This window comes from Theobroma cacao, chromosome 3 (genome assembly GCF_053813885.1).
Source record: "Theobroma cacao isolate CCN51 chromosome 3, ASM5381388v1, whole genome shotgun sequence".
NCBI classification, from domain to species: domain Eukaryota; kingdom Viridiplantae; phylum Streptophyta; class Magnoliopsida; order Malvales; family Malvaceae; genus Theobroma; species Theobroma cacao.
Window position 1 is genome coordinate 45,160,403 of NC_142641.1, and position 24,965 is coordinate 45,185,367.

The 24,965-nt window shown below is 34.7% G+C and overlaps 3 protein-coding genes, 1 long non-coding RNA gene and 1 other non-coding gene across 6 annotated transcripts; 4 read left to right on the forward strand and 1 right to left on the reverse strand.

The window, feature by feature from the left end:
• The first annotated feature begins 1,846 nt into the window (after positions 1-1,846).
• Positions 1,847-5,187, forward strand: LOC18606640 (putative glucose-6-phosphate 1-epimerase). Its single transcript, XM_007040361.3, has 8 exons — positions 1,847-2,713; positions 2,916-2,990; positions 3,139-3,195; positions 3,281-3,444; positions 3,693-3,827; positions 4,035-4,137; positions 4,428-4,527; positions 4,732-5,187. The coding sequence occupies exons 1-8, from the start codon at positions 2,603-2,605 to the stop codon at positions 4,899-4,901; spliced, it is 915 nt and encodes a 304-aa protein (XP_007040423.1). The 5' UTR covers positions 1,847-2,602; the 3' UTR covers positions 4,902-5,187.
• A 212-nt stretch (positions 5,188-5,399) lies between these two features.
• TRNAM-CAU (transfer RNA methionine (anticodon CAU)) lies at positions 5,400-5,471 on the reverse strand. Its single transcript has one exon. It is a non-coding gene; the product is annotated as a tRNA-Met (tRNA).
• Positions 5,472-9,747: 4,276 nt separating this feature from the next.
• On the forward strand, positions 9,748-13,921 carry LOC18606641 (Leucine-rich repeat protein kinase family protein). Of its 2 annotated transcripts, none has more exons than XM_007040362.3 (3): positions 9,748-10,288; positions 10,765-12,098; positions 13,049-13,921. In XM_007040362.3, the coding sequence occupies exons 2-3, from the start codon at positions 10,865-10,867 to the stop codon at positions 13,693-13,695; spliced, it is 1,881 nt and encodes a 626-aa protein (XP_007040424.3). In that variant the 5' UTR covers positions 9,748-10,288; positions 10,765-10,864; the 3' UTR covers positions 13,696-13,921. The 2 variants fall into 2 exon arrangements, with proteins under 2 accessions (XP_007040424.3, XP_007040425.3); XM_007040363.3 differs by having other exon boundaries at positions 10,768-12,098.
• Positions 13,922-15,068: 1,147 nt separating this feature from the next.
• Positions 15,069-18,156, forward strand: LOC18606642 (ubiquitin-conjugating enzyme E2-17 kDa-like). Its single transcript, XM_018118215.2, has 5 exons — positions 15,069-15,221; positions 15,380-15,459; positions 16,212-16,339; positions 17,403-17,507; positions 17,827-18,156. The coding sequence occupies exons 2-5, from the start codon at positions 15,390-15,392 to the stop codon at positions 17,968-17,970; spliced, it is 447 nt and encodes a 148-aa protein (XP_017973704.1). The 5' UTR covers positions 15,069-15,221; positions 15,380-15,389; the 3' UTR covers positions 17,971-18,156.
• On the forward strand, positions 16,346-17,377 carry LOC108661423 (uncharacterized). The gene is made up of 2 exons (XR_001927236.2): positions 16,346-16,586; positions 16,707-17,377. It is a non-coding gene; the product is annotated as an uncharacterized LOC108661423 (long non-coding RNA).
• Positions 18,157-24,965: the final 6,809 nt, after the last annotated feature.

A 24,965-nucleotide genomic window follows, 5' to 3' on the forward strand; every position in this document is an offset into this window, starting at 1 on the left:
GGACCAATTAAAGCTACCTTCATAGTTCATACTATCTCATCTCTGAGCTCTGGACCATCCTTTACTGAACTTTATGTACAAAGGCATTTTTTGTCATTTTAAGTAGAGAGATCGTATATTAATTAATTAGCTAAATACTTAAAGTACATATATCCTGCCATTTTAATTCTGTAATGTATCTAAACCATATACCAGTCGGTTTTCAAATGTTAGACTTGGTAGACAGCTTTCTTTTGGACTTTGCACTTCCAAGGAGAATTGACTTTCAATCTCCAACTCAGAGGCTCAGTTGGATTCTTGCTGTTCGGCTATACAAAAAAAAAGGTATCTAGCTAAACGTGGTCAGTCACACTGCAGATTCGTGGGATTTCATAATTTTCTATGTACATTGCACTTGTTCGGCTGCCTGTTGTAAAACTTTTTGGCTTTTGAATATTCTTCTGGTGTCTCGAACTTCCTGTTTTTTGATAGGAATCGGTCACGGCTACAAGTGCTATTGGGCATTGGGACCAAATTCTAGTCAAAAGATCACCTTTAAGCAAAGTCTAGGAAGGAAGTTCGTCGCAAAAGTCTCGAAGGTGTTACAATTGTACATGCACCAACTAAAACAAGGCACATACTTGCACAAGTTTAGCAAGACATAACCAAGAGTTTGATTACCATAAAAATCGTGGTCCCATTCCAAGTTCAATGTCAGACTTTAACCAACGTGATTCAAATTATCCTTGTACCTCGTGGAAGCTGCAATTATCTACACCTTATGGTTTATGAAGTCATTATCAATGGAAAAACAAGGAGGGGAGGAAAGAAAAACAACGAAAAATGTGACAGAATACATGTTTTGTTTTACAAATATTCCTATTATTTCATGCCGAACAAAGTTTTGGCAGCTTCCATGCGTGACGTGGTTTTCCATCTTTTATAAGAGGATAAGTCAAAAGTTAAGAAAAAGATGCGCAGCAGCACTGGTTAGACCCTGTCCTGATCAGCTGTTGAAGCGTTTGATTATTTCATTGGCGACCTATTTATGTTTCTGGTGGGGTCTGAATTGAGTGTCTTCACAGAATTGAATTCCCCCACGAGCCCCCACTCGACGCTTGCATTTTATGCACGCTCAGGGTGTGCTTAACGGTGGGCACATGATTTCCCCCTTTTGTAAGGAGAAAAATTCTTTGCTTCCTAGGGAGGTTGTTAAAAGATCAACGTCAAGCTGAATCTATATGAATTTGTTGAAAATCTAATAAAATGTATAGCCCCTTGTTGCTGGTTGATCTTTGTTGACCTTGAACTACAACTTTGAGGCATGGGATTTCTGCCGAAAGATGGGATTAGCTAGGGAAAGGCAGGCAGATGGGGCAAAACACTGAAATATTCAATGCCTGGTGCTCTTTTTGGCTCCTCCTCTAGCCATAGGTTAGTTACTCTTAACCACCATAGATTTAGAAGTAATCCCCCCTAGCAAATCCAGGGAATCTCTAGCATCAAAAAAGGAGGAATGAATTTACGATTGACAGTTTGAGAGAGAGAATTATCTTGGACTAATGTAATCCATCCATTTTAAGATTAGGTTTGATTCTCTTGATTAAAATTTCAAAACTTTCCTGTACCAGTAGTAATGATTTTGTAGAAACAAGTGGGAAATGAAGATAAGGAAGCCTTTCCTCTATTATTTTTTTCTTTTATATATTATTTCAGTGGGTCGTTAATTCAGTTAAATTCAGGGATAGCACGTTCAGACGTTAGAGTCTACGTCATGTCTGGCAGCCACCACCGCTCCAAGCCAAAAGTTTCTCCTTGTTGCTTGGTCTTATGCATAAATTTTTGACTTTAAAATACCGAGTAAGACTAATTAAATTATCAGTCAGTCGCCTTCCCAGCATGATCCATATCAGGAGTATGTAATGGTCTCTTCAACATATCTGACCCTTCAATCTTGCTTTACTGAAACGAAAAGGTCAGACTCAAATTTGCAGACAAATCTGTCTCTATAAAGAGTTGTTCTTGACCTGACCCATCCTCTCTCTCCCTGGTTTCAGAATTTTCCTAACCTCTTTACAAATTGGCTCTGTCATAAACGCTTTTGTTTGAAAACAAGGGCTTCAAAACATTTATTTGGCTTTGATTTTTGAAACCCTTTTTGGTTGGTTCTTTGAAGTTTAAGAGAGCTTGGTCATCCGGGTAGTTGTTTCTAGACTAGGATTTAGTCTTTCGTTTCTCTCCTTGAATTTTCTTAAACTGAATTTGGCCTGTTTGAAAACGAGTGTTGGGAAATTTGCAGGGATTTCCAAATCTTCTAGCAGCTATCTGTCAGTACTGAGTTTCTCTTGTTGGCACTTTTAATGGTGAAGAAAGATTGAGGTAGTTACGCTGGTAGTTGGGATTTCAGGTTCGCGTCACGAGAAAATTTGGTTTTGTCACAAGAAGTGTCAAGGGCAAGTTCTGATTCTCAACTGCTTTCAGTGATTGTGATAAGCCTTTTTTCTACTGCTCAGCGTTTTTCTTGGGAAAACAGAGAGGAAGAGTGTGTGTGTGTGTGAGAGAGCGAGAGAGAGTTCTGTCTGCTTCTTTGTTTCCACTTACATGTCCTTACTGTGTTTCCACTATGAATCATTCTGGGGCAGCCTTTGATCAGAAAGCAGCAGTTGAAGTCACAAAGGATAGAAGTGGAATTGATCAGGTTGTGCTTCGGAATCCCCGAGGGGCATCTGCAAGGGTCAGAATCTTTTTGTTTTCCTTTTCTTTTTCTCCTTCTTTTCTAGTCTTTTCATAGTTTAAGGTATCAGGAATATTGACAAGTTGAATACGTTGAAGAACAGTTCAAAACTAAAGCAGATGCTTGATTCTGATTATCATTCATCTTCAGTCAAGCTGCAGTTTTGGGTTAAATAGTGATATTATTGATGTAACCTGTACAGGTTAGCTTGCACGGAGGACAGGTTCTTTCATGGAGGACTGACCGAGGAGAAGAATTGCTATTCACAAGTAGCAAGGTAACATTAACATCTGGTGTCTTACTCATATTTATATTCTGCTGGCATATGATTTTTTTCAATTCTTACGTCTAGGGCCAAAATTGTGGTATATATCAATCAAATTCCCTGAAAATGTGGTTTCTCTTTCTGACTTCCTGTACTGTAGGCAATCTTCAAGCCACCATATGCAGTGCGAGGAGGGATTCCTATATGCTTCCCGCAGGTATTTAGGATTATATGTTTATATGCATCAGTTTTCTACCAGTCTGGATGCATCTGGTTGATGGATTTGCTTCCAAATTTGTTAGTTTGGACAGCGAGGATCACTGGAGCAACATGGGTTTGCCAGGAACAGGACTTGGATCATTGATGATAACCCACCACCATTGCATCCAAATGATTCCAGTGGCAAGGCCTATACTGACTTACTGCTAAAGCCATCAGAAGATGATTCGAAGATCTGGCCACACAGGTGAGGTCTTAATAGGCCATGGATCCTTAGGAAATTGTTTAATTCATCAGTGAAATTGCTGATAGTCTATATGTCAATCTTTGACGATTAAGCTAAGATTAAAAAGGGTTATCCTCTGCTATAGCAGCTTCTTTACAGTATTAACTAACATTACACATTCACACTCTCATGACCTCATAGCAACCTAGCTGAATATTAATGTTCATAAGTAATTATGTATATTAATGATTGATGTATATCTTTTCCAGTTTCGAGTTCCGTCTTCGGGTATCTTTGACAGCAGATGGGAATCTAAGCTTCATATCACGCATCAGGAATATCAATTCCAAGCCCTTTAGTTTCTCAATTGCTTATCACACATATTTCTCGATCTCTGATATCAGGTACAGAATACTCACTGTGGTATGAAACTGGTTATACCCTTAGGCGTCAGCAACATATCAATTAACTGATCTGCTTTTTTCTATCTTTCAAGCCCTTTGACCATTAGTTCACTATAATTTCCTTGTGGCAAAAAAGTAATACACTCAGTCATGGAAAACAAGAAGTTTTAGACATTAATGGATATCTTTTCTTGTACTAATTAACAGTGAAGTGAGGGTTGAGGGATTGGAGACTCTTGACTATCTTGACAATCTACGCCAAAGGGAGCGCTTCACAGAACAAGGAGATGCCTTGACATTTGAATCTGAGGTAAATCATTCTCTATTTGTTTGAGAGCTTAGGTCCTCCTCCACTGTCCTAGAAATGGAAAAGCTTTTAAGTTCTAGAAAACAGATTGAAACTAGAGGTAAAAAGAAAGAGAAAACCCCTCAAAGCATAAGCTTTCAGTTGAGAAAACATTATGCGGATCCCTAGATACTGCGCAAGAATTTCTCCATCCATCTGCATTAACATATCATCCAGTGTACTGCAAGACAATTTTAATTATCCATATGGCTGAATAGATGTTTAAGCCTTAATTACTGATTTTCAATTTGCAGGTGGACAGAGTTTATCTTAGCTCTAGAGATATCATTGCAATTTTCGATCATGAAAGAAAACGGACCTTTATGATACAGAAAGAAGGACTTCCAGATGCTGGTAAGCTTCTATCCTCTTCAATTCAATCTAAAACAGTACCATACGAGGTATAAATGTGAACCACCTGGGAGAATCAGGAACAGTATCTCATATCACAAAACCTTGTGGAGGAATCCAAGCTAGTTATTTGAAGATCACTGCAGCTCGAATTCAATCTAAGCCAAAAGTCTGGCCCTGATGTTTAATTCTTTTGCATTTCTTCAGGGGTTTGGAATCCATGGGAGAAGAAATCCAGAACCTTGGTTGATTTTGGGGATGATGAATACAAACAGATGCTTTGTGTCTATGGGGCAGCAGTGGAAAAGCCAATCACCTTGAAGCCGGGTGAGGAATGGACGGGCCGTCTGGAGCTCTCAGTTGTCCCTTCAAGTTAACGAAGTGGCTACCATCTTGAGCCCCACATCAAGCCTCATCTTCTAAAAATGACAGCAAATAATACAAATTAGCGCCTCCCCCCACGGCATCTATCAAACGGGGGCAACATGAATCTGTTAATTTGTATTCAATTATTTATGACACTAAGCAAATAAGAGATTTGATCACTTTGCAAAGTAATTGATTCAAAGTGATCATGAAAAATGTAAATTCCTGCAAGTGGAGATCTGTCTTTTAGTGTTTCTCCATGGTAGTAATGACATACTAGTTGTTTTATCTACTAAACTTCTGCCTTGTGGACTCTCTGGAAAACTAAAAGCACTGTTTAATGTTGCAACAGGAACTGATCAACATAGATTGTTTTAGTCTCTATATATAATATATCCATTGCCTGGCAAAATAATGGAGAAGATGATGTTCATGTATGAAGGCGAGGGAAAGCTAGCAGCTCAGAACTCTAAGGGATAAAAAGGTAATGACCAGCCGAACAACTCTACTATCAGAGCCAGGTTTCGATCCTGGGACCTGTGGGTTATGGGCCCACCACGCTTCCGCTGCGCCACTCTGATTGTTGAAAGGAAGCTGATTTATTTACACTTTATCAAGTCATAAAAGCCCAGAAAATCCTCGATTGGGCCTATATCAGTGTGCAGCTCTGTAGCAAATCAAACCGTGTCCTGGTCTTGTTTCTGATGCTCTTTTCCAAAGAAACTGAGCCATGATTTAATGAACCCAGTGTTTTGTTGGATTTCTTGACTCGATACCAAAAGAGAGAAAAAGTTATATATACTATTGATTTATAAAAATTTAAATAAATTTTTAATTTTTTATTATATTCAATCAAATTTTTATATTATAATTTTGAATCATATAAATATTTTTAATGAATAATTGACTAATTATAATTAATTAAAATATTACACCTCATTCTATAACACATGATATGCTAATCTATTATAATAGATGATAATGTAAAATATTAATGTGACATTTTCACTTTTTAAATCAATTTTATATTAGCATCACGTAAGTATAAAATGATAAATAATATTTTAATTAATGACAATTAATGAATCATTAGTTATAAAAATTTATTTGATTCAAAATAAAAAATAAAAAATTTTGGTCAAACGAAATAAAAGAATTAAAATTTATGTTAACATCCTTAAATAGTTTAAAAATATTTTTAAACATTATGTCTACATTATTTTAAAAGACCAAACTAATACACAAAACAACAAAGATTTTCTTTTTAATACCTTAAAAGAGTACTTCACAAAATAAAATACAACCATATATAAAATAGTTTTGACCCTAATTATTAGTTAAAAAATGAGAAAATGAAAGCTTGCATGAAATTACCTCGAATTTGCAAGCACCAAGGTGTAGCCAGAACAGTAGGAACTAGGAAGTTTGGGATGGCCGGGTAGGTTGCACATTACATATCGATGCAACGAGATAGAAGAAAGAAACCCACTATCGAAGCTTTCACGTCCATACCCCAAAGGCCAAGGGCCCAAGGGCCATGACAAAGATTAGCCGCCCTATCTGATTACTACTTGAGCAATCGCATTCCACAAATATATTCCCATTCTAAACCGGAAGAGGCCAACTTGACGAAATCAAATCAGAGTTCATTGCCGTGGAATTACTAGACAATTGCATATGGTTTTTCCTCAACAAAACGTCTGCCTCCCAACTATATGCCAATAGTCTCAATTCACTCCTCCTTTCCTCTAATGACAAATATTCTTTGCCTCCTCACTCATGTCCCAAATTATGCACCCGTGCATCAATTATATATCAGAGTAATATATGTATGTAACAAATTCCTTTTGCAACCCACCCGCCATTTTTTTTTTAATTTCATTTAAATATTCTTGGTAAGTATAATAATTGGATCCTCCCAAGAAGCAGTTGAGGAAATGCTGACAGGTGTTATTATTATTGTTTTTTTAATTTGATTAATTCGAGCTCTTTATCGTAACATATGTATTACTTGTATGGAGTGGGGGGCCTCTTTATCTAGCAATTTGGACATTTGTTATTGAAATTTTCGACCAAACTTTGTATACGACAAGGACAATGATTTTAAAGCTTTTTTTATGGGAGCCATGAGAACACAAGGAGGTAGTTAAAATGTTTGTTGAAGCAGATGGAGACATACATTAGGGAGTGGAAGTGGACAATTTAATGGGGGGGTAAGGAGAAGGATGAAGATGATCAATTCTTAATAATACCAACCACCATAGCTACTCTCTAAAAGGGCAACAAATTATTAAATAAATGAGGGAAAAGAAAATAAGAAGAAAAAACTTGACCAACTCATGTTCATCAGCCTCTTTAATTGATTTTCGTGCAGTCAAGTTAATTAGGTGGAACCTTTTTTACTTTTTTTTTTGGTTAAGTATTGAGGTAAGAGTAATTATAAAGATTATCAAAAGTGGTTGAACGATCAAATTATAAATGATCAATAAAAATTGAAAAAGTGGTTGAATTTTTTTTAAAAATTAAAAAAATTTTATTTTTTATTACATTTAATTATTTTTTTATATTTTTATTTTAAATCAAATAAAATTTTATCATTAATGGTTAATTAATTATTGTTAATTCATTGATTAAAATGTTACTTATAATTTTTTACTTATATAATATTTGATGTAAAAGATAAAAATATTACAGAACTATATTATCATGTTACATCATTGTTCATTATAATATTTGAACGTCATGTGACTTGATAAGTGATATTTTATTTAATAACAATTAATCAATCAATAATTATAATTTATTTAAATTTTATAAATAATTTATCTAAAAAAAAAATTTAAAAGGTGCATGAAGCATGTCAATTCTTATTGATATTCACTCCTTTTTGCATATTAATTAATTTTTTTATTTAATTCACAAAAGTCGAACTAGTGGCTTTTGGTGGACGAAAGGAAGAGTTGGGTGTGACATCAGCATATAAAAGACGAAACAATGAGATAACGACAAACAAGGATACAGTTACTGAATGATGATTTAAGAGAGAAACTTCTTGCCATTAAAATATTTGGATAACATTTTTCTGGATATAAATTTACGGAGCAACTTATTTATTCATTTATTTAAAAAAAAAACAGAAATTAATCCATAAAAGGTTTGTAAAGAGAAAATGTCAAAACCTCCAAATCATTGTTTTTAAAAGGAAAGTTAATTCCGTAGATGTCTTACAAAAATAGAAAAAAATGTTAAGAGGTCTTATTTTTAGTTACTAAACGACAATAAAGAGGAAAAAAAATATATATTTAATTGCAAAAAAAATTATGTTAAGAGGTCTTATTTAAATAAAGCGGCAAATGTATGGACCGCTGTGAGTACGAACTTTCACTTGCTCTAATTGGAAAAAAAAATTGAAAGATATCTAAAATAGTTATATTTAAATATTGATATAATATTCAAATAAAAGTTTAAATTATTTTAAAATATTTAAATAAATTTTATTTTTTATTACATTCAATTAAGTCATTATATTTTTATTTTAAATCACATAAGCTTTTATAACCAATGATTAACTAACTACTATTAGTGTAAATAACACTTCTCATTTTATATTCACATCGTACTAATATAGTATTGATATGGAGGGTGAAAACTATTAAATGATTATGTTATCATGTCAAATTAACATGTCATATCATTATCAATTATAATATTTTAATATTCCACCAGTATCACGTTGTATAGAATAACAAATAATATTTTTACTAAATTAATTATTAACTATAAGAGTTTATTTAAGTCAAAATAAAAGTATAAAAGCTTATTTGAATTAAAATAAAAATACAAAGACTTAATTGAATATAATAAAAGTATAAGGGTTTATTTAAAAATTTTTAAATAGTTTAGGGACTTATTTGTATATTATGCTTTAAATATTTAGTTTAATAATAAATTAGCATATAATTATTTAAAAGTCAAATTTTAAATTTATTTAAAAAATAATAATATTAAGTGTTTTGTCTTAAGACTAAGAATATTGTTTCCAAAATTTACATTATATCCTAATTTTAGCAAAAAAAATCTTACAAAAAAATGTTAGGAGTACTATTTTAGTCAAATACTATTTATTCATAGTTTTAAGACTTTTACACTTTTTAACTAGTGTACCTTTGTGAACTAAAATAATTTGAGGTTATGGACAAATTTATCCTTATAATATGAATTAATATTGAAATTTTTAATTGTATTTTTTTAATTTCGTTGATTTTTTACATAAAGTAAAAAAATTTATGTAATTTTACTATTTATATTAGTAATATTTAAATTTAATTAATTTTTTTCAAAAATCAATTGAATTAAAAAAACAACAATAAAATTTGGCATTAATAACTAAAAAAAAAGGAAAAAGATGAGATTTTATTATTTTTATTCAAAATGAATAAAATTAAAAATATAATGATAAAATTCAATAAATTAAAATGTGATCAAATTCAGTGTATAATTATAATGAAAAGTTTGATCTTCATCTTAAATAGTCTTAGGAAACTGCTTCTGAAAAATGCAATGTCAGAGGACAAAAGGACGGGTCCAACGGCGTCGTCCGAAGCCATCAGATCGAACGGCCAACAAAATATTTTCACAATCCCGAATCAACGGCCATTACTTCCAAAACACGTAGGCCCCACACCTTATTTGTAGTCATCGTAAACAGACGACAGAACAGAGCCGCACCCCAGTGAGACCACTTCCTCTGCTTATCACCCGTATTTAATGATTGGCCCACATGTCAGCATCTTAAATCGCCACGTCACCAACGCCACCAAATCAACTTAAGAACAGTGGTTTTCCGTTCCCCTTTTGCACCGGTTTTTTCTCCACCCGCCGGTTACGTTATAAAGCTCCCTACTCCTCTCTATTTCTCCCCCTACTTCCTGAATTTAATGTCACCAAAAAAATATAGCCGTTGCTAATAATCAGAAAAAGAAAAATCCAGCAAAAGCTTCATGTATTTGCTATTTATATACTTCTTGTTTTTTTATCCGTTTAGCTTCAAGTCAGTGATTTGGTTCCATTTCTGAGCATTGTAACTGTCTTGAGAAAACGAATAACAATTTCTGTGTTTTTTTTTTCTATCTTATAAAAGGAAAATTCATCATTTCCTTTGCTTTTTTGAGCCATTTCTTAATTATTACTATTCCATTCTCACACACTTTGGATGCTACTTTAGCTAGAGAAAATAATCATAACAATTTGCATTCTCACCTCTTGGCCTTTGCTTTCACATTCTCTCCCTCTCTGGGGTTGGTGAGTGAAAAAGGCAGAGTTTTGAAGTATTCAACTAAGCAAAGAAGTGAACTTGGAAGCAGAAGAGGTTTTGAGGAGTGCAGATCTAGAAACCGAGGTAAGTGTAAAAGTAGTAATTTTTTATTTTCCAATAGTTTATGGTTCTATAGAGGTAGTTTGATATTGGGTTTGGTTTTGAATTCACTTGGATTCAAGTTTTCAACTTTTTGGTTGAAAAGCTAAAGAACAAAGAACAAAAAGAAAAGAAGGAAGCTGGTTTTTTAAGTGAATCGTAACTATAAGGAGTCATACAGTAACAGAGTTTTGTACTATATTTGCTTAAAGAATTGAAATTGGGTTTGTGGCAAGGTCTCTTTTTTGACTAAAGACACCTCACTCAAAGCTTGCGAGCTCATTTTTTAATGTGAAAATCCCCAGAGCCCGCCACTACTTTTTTCGACAATAATCTTGGAATCTGACCTTTGTTTTTTGGTTTTCCCTCCTTAGTTCTCCCTTTACATTCTGGTTCTACAACTTATTTTAAATTATTTTGAGTTGTTTACTTTTGTTTTTTGTTCTCTATTGTCCTTCCAGCAGCTTAATACCAATAGATGTAAGGAGGGGAACTAGGAAAGTTGCAGAAACAGCTCGTTTTTTGCTTCAAGTGTTAGGTGAGAGAAAGAGAGAGAGAGAGATGGAAGCTTTGCACGTTTCCTCTTGGATTTGCTTGTTGGGTTTGGTTTTGCTTCAAGGAAATGCAGACCTAATTGAAGATAAGCAAGCATTGCTTGATTTTGTTAACAACCTGCGCCACTCTCGTTCTCTTAACTGGAATGAGACTTCTCCGGTTTGTAATAACTGGACAGGAGTGACTTGTAACGCTGATGGCTCTCGGATAACAGCTGTTAGATTGCCTGGAATTGGATTGCATGGTCCTATTCCTGCCAATACTATTAGCCGCCTCTCAGCTTTGCAGATTTTGAGTCTTAGATCCAATGGTATCAGTGGTCATTTCCCTTCTGATTTCTCTAATTTGAGAAACTTGTCGTTTCTTTATCTTCAATACAACAACTTCTCTGGTCCATTGCCGGTGGATTTCTCTGTTTGGAAGAATCTAAGTATAATAAATTTGTCCAACAATCGATTCAATGGGAGTATTCCTCGTTCGCTGTCGAATTTGACTCACCTTGAGGCGTTGAATCTTGCAAACAATTCACTTTGTGGTGAAATTCCTGATCTGAATTTGCCTAGCTTGCAACACATAAACTTGTCCAACAATAATCTCACTGGAGGTGTTCCAAAGTCTCTATTAAGATTCCCGAGTTCGTCTTTTGGAGGTAACAACATTTCTTCTGAAAGTGTCCCTCCTCAAACTTCCCCGTATGTTGCACCCTCTTCTGAACCATATCCGGCATCCAAGAAGTCTGGGAGGCTTGGTGAAACTGCATTGTTAGGAATAATAATTGCTGCTTGTGTTCTGGGGATTGTGGGTTTTGCATTTTTGTTAGTTGTTTGCTGCTCAAGAAGAAAGAGTGATGATGTGTATTCACGGAAGTTGCAAAAGGGAGAGATGTCACCAGAGAAAGTGGTCTCGAGGAGTCAGGATGCAAATAATAGATTGTTCTTTTTTGAGGGTTGTAACTATACATTTGATTTGGAAGATTTGTTGAGGGCTTCTGCTGAAGTATTGGGGAAGGGGACTTTTGGTATTTCTTACAAGGCAGTGTTAGAGGATGCAACCACAGTGGTCGTAAAGAGGTTGAAGGAGGTTAGCGTTGGGAAGCGGGATTTTGAGCAACAGATGGAAGTGGTTGGAAGCATTAGGCATGCGAATGTGGTTGAGCTGAAGGCATATTACTACTCAAAAGATGAAAGGCTGATGGTTTATGATTATTACAATCAGGGAAGCGTTTCTTCCATCTTACATGGTATGTTGCTTTGTCCGATCCCATGTTTCTGTATGATAATAATTAATTGCATTTTTATATCTGAAGTGCTGGAAAACAAACTTTTAATGTTTGCAATTTATTCTTTGAATGGTAACGGCCTTGCAAATGACCAATTCTAATACTATGGGTTAGCTCCCCTGGGTTTTTCTCCTAGTCTGGTCTTGCCCAACTGAGGATAATTAATAGATAAGACAAAGTACTTAAGATGATATTATTCTTTTGTATTAAATTCGAAATTCTATACATGACTAAAGCTTTATTTTTCTGAGATAGTTCTGATATCTTACTACATTTACAGGAAAAATTTGTCTTTGTGTAAATATTTTTTGGTTTATGAATGACGGTGTTTGCGGAAAAGATGATTTATAGATAATAACTAATACTTCTTGGAATCATTTTGATTGCAACCAAAAAAAGAATAAGGGAATAAAAATACTAGATCAGTATTGTCATAGATGCGGGTGGTTTATCAACGTATCAGCCTGTTCTTCACTTATGAATAAATCGGATATCTTTCAGTTTAGAAAATGTCCCTTGCTGAGATTGGATGTCTTTTAGGAATGTAATGATGAAGGTGAAATCTTGATGTTCCACTGTATCTGATGAATTCAATTAGTATATGCCACCCTCCTGCACCTAAGTTGACTCAACTTTGAGTGGAGATTGTTATGCAAAAAAGATTGAAGTTATTGTCCTCAAAGAAGTTTCTGAACATTAATGTTGAATTCTGATTGTGACAGATAACATATAATTAAAAACTATGTCACGAATTAGAGTTTGGTGGCACAAGAGGATTTTGATGTCCTTGGCTTCTTTCTCATGGAACACTGTATGATCAATCTTTTAATTCCACTGTCTCTGACTTTGGTCTTTACTTTATAAAAGATCAAACAGCTTCTAGATTTATTCACAATGCAAACGTGTTACAGGTAAGAGAGGAGAGGACAGAATCCCTCTAGGTTGGGATGCCAGAATGAAAATAGCAATTGGGGCAGCAAGAGGCATTGCCCGCATCCATATGGAAAATGGTGGCAAGTTTGTCCATGGCAACATCAAGTCCTCAAACATCTTTCTCAACTCCGAACAGTATGGTTGTGTGTCAGATCTTGGTCTGTCAACTATAATGAGCCCACTAGCCCCTCCCATATCCCGTGCTGCTGGTTATCGTGCCCCTGAAGTGACTGACACCAGGAAAGCTATGCAGCCTTCTGATGTCTATAGCTTTGGTGTGGTCTTACTGGAGCTCCTTACTGGAAAATCCCCTATCCATACTACTGGTGGTGATGAGATTGTCCACTTGGTCAGGTGGGTTCATTCAGTAGTTCGAGAGGAGTGGACAGCTGAAGTTTTCGATATAGAACTGATGAGATATCCAAATATAGAGGAAGAGATGGTGGAGATGTTGCAAATAGCAATGACATGTGTTGTGAGGATGCCGGATCAGAGACCTAAAATGCCAGAACTAGTTAAAATGTTAGAAAATGTCCGGCATATTGAATCTGAGAATCGGCCATCTTCAGGAAACAGATCCGAAAGCTCAACACCACCAGCAGCAGTGATCGGGAGAGAATCCTAGTCTCGCAAGGAGTCACCATATCCCTCTATTAGAGTCTTTTTCAATTCTTTTCACCTAGTTTAGTGGTGTATTTTTTCTTAAAAAAAAAAAAAATCGTTTTGCCTTTTCCATGAACAAATTCTGTTGAGACTTGTATCACCCCGATCCTGTTAAGGTAGAGTTGGGAGGTTATGCATTGGTGAATCACTCTTCTTTTGATGCTATGAAAGTGGTATGATATGATCTCTCTCCCTCTCCCTCCCTCTATCCTTATGAATATGAAAAGAGCATTTTATTTCAAAGGTCATTTCACCCCTGTTCTGTCGCCATTGGTATCTTAAAGTTGGTTAGCATGTCATTTAGGAATATGACTCTGTCATTTGTCTTTAGACCTCAACTGCGTCAGCATCCTTTTAACTTAATTTGAACGAACAATGACCTCCGACGTCCAAAGGCATGGCATTGCGGGTGTCAATGGACCCTGAGTAACCATGAAAATGCTGCTCTTTTTCTGAAGCTCCTTTGATACTGGGACTCAAAGGGAGCCATGCCCAAGCCCTCTTTTCATCTTGTCCAAGTCTTCCACGTGGGGGGAGGAGCGTCTCTTCCCAATTCACAAGGAACATTGAAGCTATACTCATTTACAAAAAAAAAATGAAAAAAAGGTAACAGGAGATGGAGATGGTTACGTACACGTAAAGTATAACGAGCTTTTACTTTTTCAAAGATATTCAAATTCAAATTCCTTTTCCTCCAAATAAAATTGTTCATCTAATTTACGTGTATGTATGACTGTAATTGGAATATGTGTTGAACAATAACACAACATGAATTAGTGATCGAAACAAGTGCTGGTGGAGACGTGGGATTCGAGAATCTAATCATGAACATTTTCGTGGGCCTCCAACTGACCAAAAAATCTCTAGTCAGCCACGCCATGAATGACCATTGCCCAACGAACCCAATAAAAAAAAGAAACTTACCATACACTTTTTACCATTTTAATCCACTACTAGTGATTTTCTTTTTCACCTTCTAATCAAATGATTTGGTACTAATGTTTTCTTTAAAGTTGAAAGGGTCGGTATAATTTGTCGATTTTAATGTAATTAAAAAAAGAAAGAAAGGTTAAAGAAACGTTAGGCGGTTGAACCAAGCTTGAAGGTCAAAGTTCCGACAATCTAATACTGACTAAAAGTAAACAAAAGCAGTATCAAACTAAGATAAGAATAAGTCACAAATTTGGGTCAACCGGTAAAAGCGCAGATAGATAGCAGTAAAGTACAGTAAAGTAAAAGTAAAACATTTTATTACATAAAAGAAAATTATTATTACTACAAATTATCGAGTGTGTGTGGGGTCCACCGAGATAGCCAATGAAAACGCAAGACAGCCTGAAAATTGCCTCATCTTTCTTTTCGTTTTCAATTTTTCATAACTCATTTTTCTCGCACCTTTCTTTTTTAGTCCTTTGTTTTGTCCTCTTTACTTTCCTTCCGCGATTTCCAGCTGCTAACAAACAAACAATTCCCAGGAGGATCTCTCAGGTACTGTTCTTCCCTCCAATTACATCATCTTCTTTTTTTCTCTTTGTCTTTAAATTTTTTTTCTAGGTAGCTGCGTCGAAGCTATGCGATCAACTAGCTCGGATTTTCTTATATTTTGGTGTTATTATTATTATTTTGAATTTCTTTGTTTGTTTTAGGGTTTAGGCGATGGCTTCAAAGCGGATCTTGAAGGAGCTCAAGGATCTCCAGAAAGATCCTCCTACCTCTTGCAGCGCAGGTTCAATTTATTCTCTCATTTTCCCTGTTTCGTGCCTCGATTTATTTATTTCTCGCGATTTTTTCTCATCATCCCTTTAGTTTTTAAGTTTTATTTCCGTAGATAGTTTTTTTGGTTTTTTTCTTTGGAAAATTCTCTTAAAATTGTGTTGTGTTTTATTTTTTTTAGATATTATGAGCTATATTAACTTAAGCGATTTATGAAGCTATATATCTACTTTTGTTATTTTTAAATCATGACATGAGATAATTATTGCTGCATAATTGACCTTTGAGCCGTAGATAATGGATCTATACTTATTGTTAGGGGTGTGATTTTGACCGTCATGATTTTATTGAACAAACTGCAATATCTTTTATTATTCTTTTTTTCAAGCTTTTGGTTTACATCATTAGATTCTGTTTGACACAAGATTGTTAAGACTTTTTTCTTTTTTCATTTCTCATTGATTGTTGTGATATATGTCAATGTTTTGAAGTCAATTTGCGATACAAATTAGTCATAGTATAAGTGAAGTTGCAAGGAAATGAGTAGCATGCGTTGCAGAAGAATTTTAGCATGTATTGTTTACAAGAACACATCATTGCATCGTCATTTCTGTTGAATATGCAACATCTTATATTTCTCAAGGCAAATGACAAAGAAGATGAGTGTTTTATTTAATTTTCATTTAGGAAAAGATTTTGATAAGGTTACTTGCAGATGGGTTATTCCATCTAACTGTTGTTTTACTTCATTTTTCTTGAAATAAGGCCCTGTTGCTGAAGACATGTTTCATTGGCAAGCAACAATTATGGGTCCTCCTGACAGTCCATATGCCGGTGGAGTGTTTCTAGTCACAATTCATTTCCCTCCGGACTATCCATTCAAACCACCCAAGGTACTTAATTTTGTTCCTTAACCATCTAGTTCTCATTCTTTCCTTCCTTCACTGTATATTGTGTAACTGTCTTTATCTTTTAAAGCATGCACTATGTCTCTTAATTGTCTTCAAGAAAATTGCAAAGCACTCTGTAATTCTGCAAATCCATTACGTCAGCAAGCTAATATTTTTATAACCATCTATACTAGTTGTAGACATGAGTTTCATCTCCTCAGAAATCCAATACAGCTGTTATTTTAATGTGGTGAATTTCCCTCCCTTTTCCCAATTTTATTTCAACATTTGTTGGGATTTGTATTAGAATAAATGCTTAAAGCTTCATGTCATATAGCTAATTCCATGCTGTAAATACTTTGTGACGAAGGTGTCTCTACAGGGTAAGTGGCTTGTGCAAACATTGCTTGGCATCGAAAAGAGTAAATGCTAATTCTACTTGATGGCCTTTTTGCTTTTATTAGCTTATTGCAGTTGCACAGATATTTTTATCTCCATAGGGCATGTATGCATGCACAGTGGTGCATGCACATGCATGCTGGGTGTCTAATGGTTTAGTTTATGCGTGAAAGGCTATGTTAGGTGGTTTTCAGTGCCAAAGTTTACATTGTTATTTTTACTTTTGTAAACAATATCAGGTAAGCCTTCTATGTGACATGCATATGGATTTAGTTATGTCTCCCCACATTTACTATATACTTCTTGGTTAAACAAAAAATATTGTGCATGGATGCTGTGGGAATATATTTATAATTTTATATGATAATGATGATGTTCATTCATTGAAGATAGAATTGCCTCAGATTTATTTTTAAAGGTAATTTGATTATATAACCAATGAACAATGGCTTGTTAATGCTGAACCAGACTCTTGTATTTACAGGGTAAAACTTATGGTGAAGTTATTTCATACTTCTTTTTTACCTTAATAGCCTTGTATCATGCTTGTTTAGTAGCTGATAAATGACTAACAAGTTTCTCTAGTACTTTTGTTCAGATAACCTTTTTTTTTTCTTCTTTAATTACTGTTTGTTGACTTTTTTTTAAAATTTTTTTTTCCATTCAGGTTGCATTCAGGACAAAGGTCTTTCATCCCAATATTAACAGCAACGGTAGCATTTGCCTCGATATTTTGAAAGAGCAGTGGAGCCCTGCCCTCACCATATCCAAGGTCGTTTTTCAAAACCCCTAGCTGCCTTGAAGTATCAACATGTTTGCTTTTTTAACATAATTTACCATGTTTGTCATCTCCAAGTCAACTATTCTTCATGAAGCCGTTAAAAAAAAAAGTACTGGTTCAACTTCAACATAAAAAGTTACAGCAAGCCCTTAAAACTTAGCTTTTAATCTACTGACCGATTTGTTTGCACTACTGATCAATGCTGTTTTCTATCTGGTCACCCTGGTTTAGAGTATTATTTCTATTGTGTAATCTTTGCTACTGTTGTTTAAGTGTGGGGATGTGTACTTATTTTTATTTTTGATTGTAGGTGTTGCTCTCAATCTGCTCACTCTTGACGGATCCAAATCCTGATGACCCGTTGGTACCGGAGATTGCCCACATGTACAAGACTGACAGGAGCAAGTATGAGACAACTGCGCGGAGCTGGACTCAGAAGTATGCTATGGGTTAATGTGCTGCTAAGTATGTAATAGGAGGGCTTCATTCCCCATGGCTTTGGTCTTTTGAATTAATATGTATGAATCAAATGAATCAATATGTGTGATCTGTCTCCTCTTTATTTAGTGGACCAAGCCCTCCTTAAAAACTCATTTGCCTCGTTAATTGGTTGTATGGAAATTATCTTTCAAACTTAAAACCAACTCTTCCAAATACCCCTCCTCTTTGCAACCTTCCATCCTATCATTTTCACTCTTGAAAAAGCTAATTAGGTGAAGCATGGGTGTTTCTGCCAACGTTATTATCGAAACTGGAATCCTACTGATGCATAAACTGACAATCAAATATCCTCTTTGTGCATTTGTGCACACTGCCACAGTAAATTCTTAGACTGTGGGCCCTTCACGAGGTCGGTTATGTTGCCTTGCCAGCCCAGATTTCAGAGAGGAGCAATGGTGTCGGGCCAGGCCATTGCGTGGGTAGCCGGTATGTCTTTGTATGAATGCACTCAGCCCATTTCAGAAGTCTCTTTTTAAAAAATATAAGAACCAAATGTTCACGTCTTTGGTTTTTTAATGATCATGCAAGTAAGAGCAGGCACAGCATGTTCATTTATACTTAGACCCAATGTTACAGACAGGATTTCAGATACATTGTTTTGACAAAACTTTCTGCTATTGGAAAAACAATTGGAGACAACAACCGGAGATTGCAATGATTCCTTGTTAGAGTTCTAGCTTCTGCATTTCTACTCTTAGCCCTTTTTTTTTTTTTCGAAAAGCAAAAGAGAATATTTATTAAGAGAAAGGGGAAAGAATTCCCCAAAAGAGAGAGACGACTGCATCCAAAAAACATCCCAGAGAGCAAGGGAGGAAAGCTCCTCTTTATGAAGAAACCTCCATTTTCCCTAGACTTAAGACAAAAACCAGCATGCTAAAACAAATCAAACGGCATTCGTCTACTCTTAGACCTTAGACCAAATCTTCGTCTTCCCTTTTAATCCTACCCTGGTTTCTACACGCAACCAGCTGGCAAAAAGAACAATGCTAAAAGCAGGTGGGACACTATAGCCAACATCAGATTTTTCCACGTCCCTTGTTTACAAGGAGTGAAAAAACAACCACAGATTTTGTCAAGTAAGTAGCAGAGGGGAGTAAAGTTGTTCTGGTTTCAAACATTAATGGTGGTCGTCCTCGTTTTTGGCCTTTGTTGCTGTTGTTCTAACATCGGCGTAATGATTTTCCCATAGTTGTTCAAAAACCGACACCCAAAAATAGAAAAAAAAAAGAAAAAAAGAGAAATTATTTACTTTCTTTGCTCTGTCATGGTTCTTTTATTATCAAATCTACGCCTACATGGGGCTAACAACTCATAAACTGATAAAGAGAAAAAAGAAAAACCCTTCCAAATTCAATGTTTGTACATAACTGAAAACTAGCGTAGATGAGGGGCTATGGTGAGAAGTCACCCATGTGGATGAACGCACATCGTTCAAATTTACTCTTCTTGTTTTTGTCTTGATGTTTTTCCTCTTTCCTGCACAACATGACAAAAAGTTTTGCCATGAAAACTTGGGTAGAGTTTACAATCCTAGGCCACCCCCTCTGGCTTGAAAACCTGTGCCCACAAAATCCCACTTGAGCTTCACCTTCTCTTTTAGGCTTTTTCTTTGTTCTCTGTTTAAAACATTCGAGAATGTGACCTTTAATGCCTTTGAAAAAGGTCTCAGGAGGAAGGTTATAAAATTAAACTTAACATTAATAGTTATTCAAAAAACATCAGTCCGGCCACTGGACTGAACCATTTCCCCAGCCAACGTTTTAGCTTTTGTATTTAGTATCTTACCTATCTTCATAAACATTTACAAGAAATAATCTTATACACATCCTATCCTACAGATCCTACTTATTGCCTGACCCCCATGTGACCTTTTTCAGCACAACGTGTCCAACTTGTCTCTCCAATTTTCATTTTCTTTCTGTCTCAATTGTGATTTGTCCCAACTTCAAAATCATAATAATAATAAAGAGTATTAAATTCTTCAAATTCCTAACTACAAAAAGGGCGTTCAAGAAAAAGAGTACAAAAACCAGGTTCGAGCATCAAACGGGAAAAAACTACTAGAAATATGGGAAAGTTTGAGCATCTCTAAAAGAAAGCCAATAGACAATGTCTTGACTACAAATTGTATGACTTAGTGTCACGATCTCTGAAGAAAATTATGAATTTCATATTGATTGTATATTAAAATAAAATTGGGTATTTAAGTGTTCAACTATCAACTTGTAAGTCATATTTGTGGGACAACATCGTGAGTCTTTATGAGTCAAGTTAGTGTGACCCATGACATTCAGTGTCGCCTTCCCATCGAAAGGATGTCATGATCCTAAAGAATATTCACAAATTTCACGTGGATTGTATACTAAAGTGAAATTGAGGATTTAAGAGCTCACATTATCTTCAATTTGTGAGGTCTTTATGAGATAAAACCATGCAACAGTAACTCAAAACAGACAATATCTTATAAGTTGATGTGAATCGTGATAGTTGATATTAACCAGCTCTCTTTGAGATAAAATCATAAGATCAATAAGTCAAAATAAAATTAATATCCTACATACATCGTGTCATGTTTTCAACGTGAGACAGAATACTTTGTATATGTCATGTCATGTTCAAAACATATTAGAGTGAGACTCGACATTTTATAATCCTACAAGTCATGTCATGATCTTAATGTATTAGAGTGAGACTTGACATAAAATTGATCCTAATATATTAGAGTGAGATTAGATATTTAAAAAGTTCATACTGTTTGATGTGAACCAAAAACATCTAAAAAGTTTTTTTTTTCTCAGCCTCTATGCATGATTCTGGAAAAGAAACAAAATTCCAAGAAAAGTTAACGAAAGGTTCTCAGTTCTCGACGGTTAATCTGGCCACTTAATTAGGAGATCTGTTAAAAAAGAAAGAAACATAAAAGAAAAGGGTAGAGACATTGGTAACCCTGAAAGTAAGGGGTCAAACCATGCCCTGCATCAACACTGCACTAATAATAAAATTTTTTGGTTCCCCATAAATGAAAAGAGAAAGAAAGCAAGCAAATAAAAGCTTGGTTGTATCTCAGTTCAAATTAAATATTTATATTATTCTTTTTATATAGGGCACTGTGACCCATGTCTTTTTATGTTTAACAACATTGCATTTGGATTCTTTGAACAAAACCCATTCATCTTTCACTCTGGTTTTTCCTTCCTCCTTTGAGTCTTTAAACAATTGCACGTGTAAAGCCCCCCTCCCGGCAAAGGAGACGTGCACACGAGTTGGAAAGGGCTACGAACCCTGAAAATCAGGTCTCTCCCCAACCCCCCCTAATTTAATCACCATTTATATGTACAACAGCTTGTCTCTAATGAGGACAGGAGTGACAAGTTACAAGCCGATCTCCACTCGAAATATCTCAGTTACGGATGACGTGGCATGTCGAGCCAAGTCGGCCACATGTACCCTGTTCCGGTTGCTGAGGTGGAAGTGTCTCTTTGTTTTGGGTTCTGAAATGATTCTCTAATCATCATTGTTGAGTACATCCTAATCATGCGATAATTGAATCTTTTTGTTTTTCCACTTTCATTTTATCCCCTAATCTTTTAGGATGGCATGTTCCACCCATCTTTTTCCAGGTTACCAAACACGTTTTTTTCGTCTTTAAGTTCATAGATGGGAGTTGTCACGAATCATGATTGCGCTATGCCTACTTGCAATTACAAAAGACAAATATGATGTTGATTGATGCTAAAGCTTTTCCTACAAAGGCGTGTTTTCGGAGGAGCGGAGGAAATAAGCCATGACCCAAAGCCAAACATTCCTCAAAATTTTACTTGCATTTAAAGCTAATCAATCAAAACTTAAAAATTTAACATTTTTGGGTACTTGAATTAATGCCTTTGTTACTTATCCACCTAAAAACTTTCATCGAGAATTCTTTTTTATATTTTAATTTTCAACATATGATTTGGAACAATGTGTCAAGAGTTTCACATCATTAAATTTTAAATATATAAACAAAGACTTTTTTTCATTTATCATGTATATTTTTTAATTTGAAAACGTAAATCTATAAGAAGTGATATTAGAGTAAATTCACATGTATAAAGGTCTTGTATTTTTAAATATATTTATTAGGTTGGAAACATGGACCTATGACATAATGCATCTATCTATCTCTTCCTTTTTTTACTCACTTTTACACCTCAACTAAATCATAATCCTCATGAATTAATGAATTTGATTTTCATTTATTTTATTTTAAATTTGGTTATTTAGTACCATATGCCTTAACTAATTTATAAACAAAATGTATGGTTAAGTATCATGCTATTATTCAATTTTTTTAAAAAAGAGGAGAGAAGTCAACAGATTAAAAGAAAAGAGTATTAATTATGGTGAGGATGGAACATTTGAACCTAACCCATTAAAGAGTTTCAACATAAATTCATAATGTTGCCCTAACCTAAACCCTGAATTTGAGGCAATTGCACCTTACTTTTCAAGCACAGTTCACCTCACAATGGCGAAATTTTTTTGAACTAGTGTGTTTTTGACTATTTTCCAGGAACACAATGCGATGACGTTTAACGGGCACTGAACTGTACTGGTGTGGAAGAAGCAATAAATGGATTCGGTGGAAATCATTATATATTCATCCGCGTACGGAGTCCACGTAAGCTGAGAGTGTGACAACGTACACGTGTCGGTCGTTGGACTCGAAAACAGTGAACGGCGCCTGTTACGGGTCGTGGAAAAGACCCTTTTGGTTCCGGTCGGTCAGTTTATTGTCTTCGAGTTGCGAGACAGTACCCGTACGGTTCGTTGAGGGCTTAAATGATCAGCACAACCCACGCCACTCGCTTGTAAAAGAAATAAACAAAAATCAGGTAATAAAATGGGATTAAACTTAAAAAAATAATACAATTACTAATAATAAAAGCATATAGGTAGATTTATTCTCTTAATTTTGCCCAAAATTGCCGGTGATGCACCAAAAATATTCACAAAATTGCTTTATTAATATAATTAGAATGAAGGAATAAAAGAAATGACAAGCAAAAGGGGGTGGAGGGGATAAGCTAAATAACACAAGACACGAACATAATATTTCCCAAGATATCATATATCCCTGTCTTATTGTTTTTGACTATGTGTTTCATAACCATTATGATTATCAAATAATTATATAAATCTAGGTCTAAGAGCTTTTTGTCTTAATATAGGAATATGGAAGTCCAAAATGAATCCAAACAATGATGGGATTTCTCTCAAATTTGTGGGCTCAAAGCTAATTGCAATATCTAGGGGATGATGCTCATTGACTTCTGCCTTCATCTTTCACACCCTACTCTTGCAATTTAAGAAATTTTATTTTATTTTTGTAGTTTTGGGGTCGACCCAAAACAACAGAACATGTAATATAAATTTTGGTAAGTAAAGGTTTTGGACCAAAGACCTCTCCCAAAGCATATTTTGTCGAATCTGATGTACTTGTTTGCATGTTTATACATGAATGGTTCCATTAGGGTAAGCTGTGCTTGCAAGTGGGGGCAGTGTCCGAGAAAGCTACAGCTTTTTGTGCTTTGTTTGTCTCTACCTAACCTTCTCTTTCGCCAATCCACATATACCCCTCCTTCTTCTCCTCTTCACATTAGTGGGATCTCAAAACACTCTTCTCCATGACTTGAATGCATTTATGGATGCTCTTTTTTTTTTTTTTTTCCCCTTCACATCCCTTTTCTCAAGGTCTTTTTTTTATTGATTTTAGTGATTTAAAATTTCCCCATGATTACTTTCTAGACTAATGTATATATTGTTATATATATTTTATCACCGTCCACAATACATTAAAAGTTAACTTATGAAAGAAAAGAAAAATATTAATATTATTCATTATTAACCGTTACTGATAATGCTTAATAAATATGAAATTCTTTTAATGAGCTTTTATTTGGGTATTGCAATAAAAAACGATCTCTCTTACCTCATAAATATTAATTCTTTTATTTTAATAATTAAAATCTTGAATTTTATTTGTGCAATTAATAACATAAAAAAATATATGTACTTGTCAATTTGATTGATATTGACCTTTTATCTGTGAGTAATTAAGACCAGTTAATAAACATAGTTTGCCTCATGTACTTGGATATATATATATATATATATATATATATATATATATAGAGAGAGAGAGAGAGAGAGAGTACCAATTTCTACCATTAAAAAAACATCTCCCATATGTAGATTATTGATTTAGAAGAATTGAGTAAAAGGCTATGGTTGGAAGGTACTATATTTGGGACATAAAAACAGTTTCGAAAACGTTAGTCTTTGGAATATTAGGCAACCTTTTTGGTTGTTATTAATCCAAATTTAATACTCGATTAATCAAAAGCTAAGTGGTAAGGTTTGAATATTTATGACTAAGTCTTCGTCCTTTTGATTGCATAATGAAATGCGTTGGTTCAACCTCAATCACTCCTCTAAAACTATTATGGATATTAACAACAAAAACTAAAAAAGAAAAGAGAGAAAAAGATGTAGCTATCAACTGTATTATGCCATAGATATCTGTCTAAGCACTACTCGTCGAGAGATAATCCAAAGTTGGAAAATGGAAACAAAACGGCAAATGATTGGAGAGTTGTTTGATTTTCCTTTTAATTAGCATAATAGTCAAAATTGAACACTAATTGAGAAGCATAATCTAGCTGTGACAGTGAGAACCCACCAAGCAATCGTTCAATGACACCTAATTCCAGAAGAAAAAAACAAAAAAAAGAAGAAGGCACGCCAAGACATGACAAATATAGAAAAATAGGATCTAAGCAAAAGAAAGTTACTTAGCATAAACTTTTCTAAATACCTATATTTAGTTAACTACCAAGAATGATTAAGAAAAATAATACAATTTATTCATATCTTAATTCTGTCGATTTGATTAGCACACAAAACATG